The following is a 10,288-nucleotide window of genomic DNA, read 5'->3' on the forward strand; positions in this document are numbered from 1 at the left end:
TAGCAACCTAAATGTTGTGGGGTCAGAAGAGGCAAGGGAACACTTCCCCGACTAAAAATGCGGGCTCTGAAATCTAGACTGATGAGCGATGCCACTGTCGAGGCAGCTTCCAATCCTAGAGGAGGTGCTGGGGTGGATGATCTCAGAGGAGAAGGGCAGGAGCTCTCCGAGCCCTCTGAGGGCAGAGGCAGCCCACATGGTTCCTAGGCCTGGGTACGGTGGGTGAGATCTGGGCTGGAGAACGAGAGAACAGCCAGAAAGCAGATTCTAGTAACAGGCGAGGGAATAATAACCAGTGCAGGCTATCTATCCTCATGCTGAGTTAGCAAATGCTAACAGCATGGAGCTTGCAGAACTCTGGCTTAGGAATTTTAGGCGATACTTGCATTCATTGTGCAACAGTAATATGTAGGCTGAAATATCGAAATATTCCCAGACAGGCAGGTAAATAGCTGCTGCCCAAGCCCTTCCGCCAGCATCCCACCCCAATCTCCCCAAGATCTAGAGCTCAGTAAGTGAAACTTGAGGTCTCTGGGATTTTGCTCTGGCACTTTAGCTTGTAATCTGTTTTGATGGCTGGGACCTGCTACATAGCTTATTAAATATTTTTATTATCCTACCTGGTTTGAGAAGGGATCCCTCAAAGTCCTGAAAATTCCTGAACAGGTAAGCAAGAGTAGTGTCATGCTTCTGAAGTGGGGTCCAAGGTGCAAGTGGTTCCAAAGCCCTGGAGTCACGCTGAAAGACCTCCTAAGTTCACTGACCTTTGGTCAGTCAGGAGAATTTGGCTGATGACATTTATTCAAGATCTGTTCAGTCCTAACGGGCACAGTAGAATTCACACGGGTGTTGTTCAATGGTTCCAACCTTCCCTGGATCACAGATCGCTTTGAGAATCCAATGGAGTTAAGTCAGATCCTATAGGTGAGTACAGCTATTAGAACTAGTCTTAAGAGTTGGCCCAAAACTTTGTAAAGCAGAGACTTGGGAGCATTGTGCAGTAGGATTGAAAAGCATGATATATAGTTAATATTTCACTTTCCACCTGGGGGGGTTCACTTAAAATATCTAGATGTGCCTTTCGTCTTTGGCTCAGCAAAATAGTCATCTTCCATCCACTCTAAATGAATTACAACACATTCCAAATGAGCAGAATCCAAAATAATGAGATCAGTGCAGAGTAATAGAATAGATTGTGTCCAGAAAATCAAGATTGGGAAAAGAATGTGAAAATATTTGGACCTTTTAAAGTCAGATGAGAGCCATCAGGAAAAACTTCTAGGCAAAGTCATGGGGATAAAAACTCTGCAGCTAAAATGCAAGGTATCCCCAGGCCTAGAAGAGCGTGGAAGCTTATGCCCCTTTCCTCCATGCGTGGAGCCCAGTCTCCTTCCTCCTCCACCCCAGCGCAGGTGTGGGGCTTAGGGACTTTGCATTTCAAGAAGTCACAGGCATTGAGATGTGGCTATAGATATTTTCCTGTTTTGTCTTTAAGTCAGCCAAAAACATAAACGTTTATGATGCAGAAACCGGTCCATGTATTCACCCCAACAGTTCCTCGAACACCGAGTCCAGGGGCTCCGGTAGAAATCTCAATTGCCTGTCTTTCCCCTTAGAACGCAAAGAGCTGGAACTCGGCAAGGCGGGATGTCCGTGCCTCTTCCTGACCCATGTAGCCCGTGCGCCCGGGCTCTGAGTGCCGCCACTTACTTGGCTGTCCTGTGGCAGTTACACGCACATGCCTGCCATTTAGAGGTTTGGAGTGTGCGTTGACATCTGTGTGTGGGTGAAGAGAAACGGGTGCTTGTTTTGATGCAGGACACGATACAAGGACCCTGCTGGTATGCTGTCAGGAGCCTCATGGTCAAGCCCACCGCAGGATGGGTTGGACTCACTCACTTGTGGGCCTGTTAGGGTATTAAATCTATTTTCAGTCTGCAATTGTCTTTTTAATGTAGGAGCAGGACCTTTCACCAAGACAGAGCGCTGAATCAAAATCAACAGCTACTAGACACATGGACAATTTTGAGGAGAGACTTTTCCTCAAAATACAAGTCTTTTTATGGTAGTTCAAAAAATTGTTGTAAACTTACATTTTAGGGGAGGAAAGACTCAGAAGACAGTTCCATAGGGGGCTTAGAGGAAAAGGGATAGTGGAGATACTGTAGCTAACCCAATTAAAATGTAACTCAGAACCTGAGAGAGTACTCCAGTGTACCAAATACCGAGACACAGCCTTCTGCACATAGTGCCGGGCACCCTAATCGCACAGGGAGCGCACTGAACAAGTCAGGAGACACCAGTCCCACTGCTTCCAGGGGTCGTCCACGGGACCATCACGACCGCGCCAAGCTGCTACCGCCACTAACTGGGGCTGGAGAGTGAGATGAACTTCCATTTGTCTTTCTTAAACCAGGCACACAGTCAATTTCACCATTGTTTCTCAGACAAAGGCATTTGGCATTTTTCATCTGCCCAACAATGTGGTTTGTCAAACTTTCACTCGGAGCCACCTGATCCATGTGATGTAGCCATAAGGATGGAGTGGGCAGAGATTTTGTCATCCTCGTAATTCATCACCTGGGTGAAGGACCTGAGCTTCACATCCAGCTGCAAATCATTGCCTCCTGACTGTGGACTCTCTGGGGAAGGGTTAGGCTGGGACTTCGCTTTTCAGCACCTCTGCCCTTGCCCTAGTCTCAGGGAACACTTGTTTTAAAAGTCTGACTGTTTTTTCCTTTTCATAAGAGTCAGAATGCCTCAATTCAAATCCTGACTCTATCACTTTGTGGCTCTGTGACCTCTGGCAAGTTATTGACCCTTAATGACCCATATGCGCGATGGGCATAATAACAGGGTTCTTATAGGGAGCACATTTGGTGATAGATGTAAAGCACTTCGCACAACGCCTGTTTATAGGAAAGCACCTAATAAATTTGAGTTGCTATTATAATTAAACACGCACCCTATTTTTCAAAAGCCACTTAGCCAGATCAAATCTGTATGAAAAAGGCCCTTGACCGCGAAGTTAATACTTCCCTGTTTCTAAAAATGTAAGCTTCTAGAAATTTATAGAAATGCATTTATGTCTATTAACTTAACTTGGAGCTGTTGGATATTTGGTCTTCCTTCAGAACTGTTGATGTGAAGATGGAAGCCCCAGCACTTGAATTAATAATACCGGGGGCCATGATGTGTATTGTGCTGATTCTTAGTATCTATTCTATGCATGTGTGAAAGCGAACCACATAAAAGCAGAATTTAGGCATTCCTGCCAAAAGGAAGTGAATTGAAAGGAAGAGAAGCAGAGCTTCTGCAAGGAGAAAATTGTCCTATCTCTTAGCCAGTGTCAGAATGTGGAAATGTTTATAAAATGCTCATTAAAAGAAAAAAGGATCGCGAGATAGAAACAAAATCTGGTGCACAAGTTTACACTAGGGAGATAAGAAAGGCTAGGCCCCTATAGGGGATTTCGTTATCCAATTACTGCAACCTGACTTTTGGGGGGAGAGGAAGAGTGGTGGGGGGGAGGGAGAGAGAGGCGAAGAGTTTCCAAACTTGTCTCCAGTGACACGAGACATTAACGCTCCACAAGATAAAACTGCCACTTAGAGCCCAGGAGAGCTAAACCTTCCTGGGTTGGCCTGGGGGCTTGAGCAGAGTCATGGGTTCTCTGGCCCTGCAGCTGTGCGCTCTCTTCTGCCTGGTGGCTCACTCGGTTTCTGGCAGCCCCATCATGAGCCTGGAACAGTCGCCTCTGGAAGAAGATATGCCCCTCTTCGATGATGTCTTCTCAGAGCAAGATGGTGTCGACTTTAATACATTGCTGCAGAGCATGAAAAATGAATTTCTCAAGACACTGAACCTATCTGACATCCCTTCGCAGGATTCGGCCAAGGTGGACCCACCCGAGTACATGCTGGAACTCTACAACAAATTCGCAACAGATCGTACCTCCATGCCATCAGCCAACATCATTAGGAGTTTCAAGAATGAAGGTAAGTTTACATTTTATTGATGAATTTGGCTTGGATTTTTTCAAGGAGTGAGAGGTTAATTTACAGTGCATGGAAATAACATAGGTAAGGGTGAATACATCTATGTAAGGGTGTATGTACACAGATACTCAAAAACAATGCACATTTTGGTCTATACCATTTTCATGGTCATTTCCCAAATGTTATTAAAAGGTACTAAAGAATATCTTTTAATTCAAAGTCATAAAGTGTCCACCATTTTGACATCATAATTCGGTCTTTAAATTTTTTTAATTTGAACCGCAAGTAATACAAGCAATTAATGTTGGGTTACTACTATACCTTTGTTTGTTATTTTCCAGATAGGTCTCAGTTTCCCTTTGTCTTTTAATTGACTAAAAAAAATCTGTCAACTTCTACTTAGAATGGAAATAGACAAAACCCAAAAGTCGTGACTTGTGCTTCACTCACGTTTTGAATGTGTTTCCATTTTCTGACCTTATTTAAGAAATATTTAGACAGGATGAAAACTTGTATTTTAGAGGTTCTTCCTAAAGAATTGTTGTGTTTATGTGACATGTACATCCTTGATTACTGTTTATAATGTCCAGGATGTATGCATGGCCCAGTTAATGATCCAGCTTATTTCAGTGTCTTTATGAATAGCAATGCGCAAACTTTAAATATCAGCAAGAAAATGATGTTAGCTCCCTCAGCTTTATTCAATGACTAAATGTAATGACCTAGCAAGTTAATCTTTTATTTAATATGGTGCTAGTAGGCCAATATATATATTTTTTCTTAATATGCATGGTAAAAGATGTGGGTTCAAAGAAATGAATTCTTTAATATTTACCATTGTCATTAACAGGGCACAAAAGAGGGTTTTGATTGATGTTGACCAGCTGTTCTTAAAAGCAGAAAGGTGGCAGCAAAAAAATAGCTTAGGATTTGGAACTTTGAGTCAGGATTGACTTAGTGGTTGTGGATAATGAGCTTAATTTCTCTGAACCTCAGTTTTCTCATCTGTATATTGGGGATAATATACCTACGTGACACAACTGAGAGATTTCAAAGAGGTTATGAGTAAGAAAGCATTGCATTTACTATGAATTGCTGAAAAACATTAGTTATTACTAAGGAATTCCTTAAATTCTAGGCATTAGAGGAAATGTGGAGTGGGTATTGATCAGTCCTGAAGATACCATTTGCCTTTAAAATTTAGATAACTGCCAAAGTTTTAGGTATTCAGTAACACATTGGAAATGTTACTCAGTAACATTTAGTAACAATGGAAATGGCAAACTGAAATTATTTGAGAGACTGTAATGATTCCTTTTGGGGGTGAGTCTGAACTGAAAATAAATAGCCTCCTTCCATGGGAACCCTTCCTAGCACTTCTGAGCACTGAGCCCTGGGTGCCTAGTTCGGAGCGTAGGTGGGAAAATGTTCACATGCCCAGGGAAAACAGGAGTTTTTTTAGTTCTCATTTCTCCCATGGGGGATTTGCATGATGCAGGTCAGGAAGTGCAGTTTATAGACGGTCTTTTTTTTTTTTTTTTTTTTTAAGATTGTATCCATTTATTTGACAGAGAGAGACACAGCGAGGGAGGGAACACACGCAGGGGGAGTGGGAGAGGGAGAAGCAGGCTTCCCGCTGAGCGGGGAGCCCGATGAGGGGCTTGATCCCAGGACCCTGGGACCAAGACCCGAGCCGAAGGCAGACGCTTAACGACTGAGCCACCCAGGGGCCTCCAGAAAGTCTTAATACTGGAGACCAGTGAAAGCAGGAGCGGATCTGTCTGTGGACACTGAGCTGCCCGCATTTCTGCCGCTATGCGGGTGGAATGCACAGCCCCGACGACATGGATCCTGCACCGGGCTGACTCTAATGGTTGTTCCTGTCTCTCTTTTGACTCTTTGGGTCTGCACAGTGCAGCTGCCTTGGAGACAATTACCATCCCCGCCCTGCAGCCCCCCAAACCAAACCCCAAAAAACCTCTCCTCCAACTCTAACTAATCAGGGGAAAACAAATGCACCTTTAAAGTAGAAAAACCACGACTTGAATTCCTACCGCTTCTGACCTCACTTTGTCATCTTGGGGAAGTCAGTCCTCCGCATTGAAGCTTGATTTCTTCTGGTGTAAAACAAACACAATAGCAAGAAATGGTCATTGTAAGAACTAAATGAAACAGTGTTTACAAAACCCTGACACATTTAAGTATGCTCAACTAACATCAGTTCCCTTGCCTAGAACGCAACGCCTCCATATACTACTTTGTATATTTGCACGGTGAACTTATTTTTTTAACAACTTTATTGATGTATAATTGACATACAATAACCTGCACATATTTGAAGTGTATAATTTGACAGGTTTTGGCATATATAAACATCCCCTGAAGCCATTACCACGATCAAGATAGTGAACGTACTCAACACCACCAAAAGTCTCCTTGTGCTCTGTTGTAATTAATCCTTTCCTCCCACTACCATGAGCTTTTATTTTGCACTTTTCTCATGGACGGAGCAACCAGTCTACTCCCCCATTTTTGGTCTTTTCATGCTCCCTGTCCTACGAGAGTCAAGTCTCTGTTTTCTTGTAAGAGGGGACAACTCCCCAAGTTACTTGATGTATTAAGGACATATGCCATGCCCATAAATCAATTTGATGTGATGTCCAGAATCATCAACTAGTTTATATTTTGGAAACATTGCCTCTGTTTAAGCCATCGTGGTAGCTCGGAGGCATAGAAGGAGTTTAAGCTGGGCTTCCTGCCAGCATGAGGACAATCTGGTTGGGAAGACCCATTCATAAAAAGAAAACTGAAATGGCAAAGCTCAAAGGAGAGATACAGAGAGTAAATATTGGAACCACTAAACTCTATACCTGAAACCAATATTACACTATATGTTAACTAACTAGAATTTAAATAAAAACTTTAAAAAAAAAAGAGTAAATATTCAAGTGACCCAGAAGGCAGTAAATGTCTAGATAGGGAGGTGAAGAAGGGAAAGTCCCACAAGGAGGGGTCACAGCTAGGGAGGTGGAGGGGAGGAGAGAAGGCTTTCTAAGGGTCAGAAGCACATCTCCAGAGGTGTGGTGTACAGAAAGGCAAAGGAGTGTTTTGGCAAATGGTGAAGATATCCATCTACTCTAAATAGGAGGGTTTACAGTTTCTTGAACCTTTCCACAAATATCAATTGTTCAATTACAATGTTCCATGTACTGTAGGGGATGAATGGGAACTATGACTAGATCAAGAGGGTAAGGCCTGGTTATAGCTAGTTTTAAGAGTCATGCTAGAGAGTGTCAATTCATCTCATTGGCCAGTATTTCCCACTGGCAGAGTATGAGATGATTTTAAGTGGTACCCTTCACAGAGAAACCTGTGAATCATGTGAAATTATTATATATTTTCATTAATGTGGATCAGAAAAAAAAATTCACATGACAATCACCTCAATGCCGTCATTTCATGAATGTTGTTACTTAGGACAGGCCTAAAAGATAGTAAGTATAAAAATAATCATATAGGGCGCCTGGGTGGCTCAGTTGGTTAAGCGACTGCCTTCGGCTCAGGTCATGATCCTGGAGTCCCAGGATCGAGTCCCACATCGGGCTCCCTGCTCGGCAGGGAGTCTGCTTCTCCCTCTGACCCTCCTCCCTCTCACGCTCTCTATCTCTCATTCTCTCTCTCAAATAAATAAATAAAATCTTTAAAAAATAAAAAAAATAAAAATAAAAAAAGTTGGATGTGCATTTAAAAAAATAATCATATAAAGTTAAAGCAAAATATTAAAGAGTACAATCGGGAAGAGGGACCCTACTAAAAGAATGAATTGGGTATACAGTTGGGAAAACACTGCCAAAGATGACAAAGAACCCCTTAATTGGTGGTCCTTAGCACTCTGGTGTCATGGAACCCTCTGATGGATGATAAAAGCCTTCAGGGACATTTTGTAGTCATGTATTACCAGGGGCAAGTATACAGGAGCTTTGGGCTCCTATAAAATTCTCAGATAGGAAGTCAACATGATAATATCTGGAGGTATGCTTCTGAGACTAAAGGACCTTTAACAATTTATTTCATAAACATTCTGAGTGATTCTTATGTGCCAAACTCCATGTCAGTCCTGAGTGTACACGACTAAAGCAACCAATCTATCCCAAGGTTTGTTTTCTCCCATTCCTCCTTGTTGAAGACCACACGCCCAAAATTTAACTGCTGTGACCCCCTTGGTTTATGGCTATTTTGTTGACCTTGTCAGACTTCGGTGTCTAGAGAAGGAGTCAGCAACCTCTTTGTGTAAAGGGCCAGACAGATGGTAAATATTTTAGGTTTTGTGGGCCATGTGCTGTCACAATTCTGACATTGTATTGCAACAGTAGCCACTGACAACATGGAAATAAATGGGCCATGCTGTGCTCCCCTGATCCTTTATTTCCAGAAATAGGAGGCAGGCCCAATATGGCCCACGGGCTATAGTTTACCAAGCTCCGATCTACGTGGGGCTTTTTTAGGAAGACCAGTGCTCAGCCAAACATGTGGGGAATCTTCACCTATTATGAATGCAAATATGAAAAGCCAGGAAGTGCTCATCCCTGAAAAGCTTCCAAAAAAGAACAACCACCCCATGTTCCATTGACGGCTCTTTACTGGTTGGGAAAATTGGGGGCTTGCCTGCACACTCTCCAGGGTCCCTCCCAGCTCTGTAATTCTGTGGCTGATAAGCTATGCAAGCAAGGTTGGGAAAGTGTTCTCCCATTCATTAGGCAGCCACTTTCTGTCTTAGTTTGGCAGCTTAAGTCAGTTTAGCATTCTACCATTGACCTTTCAGTATTTTCTGTTGGAGAAATTTCACACTGTGTTTGTTTTCATTGATCGTCCCCCTCATTCAAGCTTCCCACACAGACAGCCCCTCTTATTGCATAAATAAGCATCTGTTTTCCTCTGTGACATACTACAAATCTGATTTTTGTTTTTCAGATCTGTTTTCCCAGCCAGCCAGTTTTAATGGGCTCCGAAAATACCCTCTCCTCTTCAATGTGTCGATTCCTCACCATGAAGAGGTTATCATGGCCGAACTCAGGTTGTACACACTGGTGCAAAGAGATCGCATGATATATGATGGAGTAGACCGGAAAATTACCATTTTTGAGGTACTTGAGAGCAGAGGGGACATTGAGGGTGAAAGAAGCATGCTGGTCTTGGTGTCAGGGGAGATCTACGGAACCAACAGCGAGTGGGAGACTTTTGATGTCACCGATGCCATTAGACGTTGGCAAAAGTCAGGCTCATCCACCCACCAGCTGGAGGTCCACATCGAGAGCCGACATGACGGAGCCGAGGACGCTAGCAGGGGACAATTGGAAATAGACACCAGTGCCCGGAATAAGCATGTCCCCTTGCTTGTCGTGTTTTCTGATGACCAGAGCAGCGAGAAGGAGCGGAAGGAGGAACTGAATGAAATGATCGCCCATGAGCAACTACTGGAGTTTGACCACTTGGGCCTGGACGGTTATTCCAGTGGGCCAGGAGAAGAAGCTTTGCTGCAGATGAGGTCAAACATCATCTATGACTCCACTGCCCGCATCAGAAGGAACGCTAAAGGAAACTACTGTAAGAGGACCCCGCTCTACATTGACTTCAAGGAGATTGGCTGGGACTCTTGGATCATCGCCCCACCTGGATACGAAGCCTACGAATGCCGTGGGGTTTGCAACTACCCCCTGGCAGAGCATCTCACACCCACAAAGCATGCGATTATCCAGGCCTTGGTCCACCTCAAGAATTCCCAAAAGGCTTCCAAAGCCTGCTGTGTGCCCACCAAGCTAGAGCCCATCTCCATCCTCTATTTAGACAAGGGCGTCGTCACCTACAAGTTCAAATATGAAGGCATGGCAGTCTCCGAATGTGGCTGTAGATAGAAGAGGAGTCCTGTGCTTATTTAATAACTGTAAATGTGTATATTTTGTGTTCCTATTTAATGAGATTATTTAATAAGAGTGTACAGATCATAGAGTCTTGCTGCCTTAGGGAAATGGGCAGGTCAGTTTGTTGTACGAAATGCATATTTTGCTAATACAGTCTCATCCCTTCCAATCTGTTTTTCTTTGGACTTGCCATTTCCTGGCAATGCCACTTCCAGTAGCAAGGGGCAAGCCTCCCTAGTTGTCCTCTAGGTCAATTTGAAAACAACAAGCCCCAAGCAGAAACAGTGTGTCCAATGGTAGATATTTGTGTATGTATATGTGTACATAGATAAACTCATAAAACTCTTTCGGTTCTATAGAGGTGGATTATAC

General features: G+C 43.5%; 1 protein-coding gene across 1 annotated transcript; it reads left to right on the plus strand.

Moving 5' to 3' along the window:
• The first annotated feature begins 3,664 nt into the window (after positions 1-3,664).
• BMP10 (bone morphogenetic protein 10) lies at positions 3,665-9,910 on the plus strand. Its single transcript, XM_025867658.2, has 2 exons — positions 3,665-3,998; positions 8,970-9,910. The coding sequence occupies exons 1-2, from the start codon at positions 3,665-3,667 to the stop codon at positions 9,908-9,910; spliced, it is 1,275 nt and encodes a 424-aa protein (XP_025723443.1).
• Positions 9,911-10,288: the final 378 nt, after the last annotated feature.

Source organism: Callorhinus ursinus, unplaced genomic scaffold (assembly GCF_003265705.2).
Source record: "Callorhinus ursinus isolate GAN/ISIS: 27379988/994484 unplaced genomic scaffold, GSC_fseal_2.0 scaffold10, whole genome shotgun sequence".
Classification (NCBI taxonomy): Eukaryota; Metazoa; Chordata; class Mammalia; order Carnivora; family Otariidae; genus Callorhinus; species Callorhinus ursinus.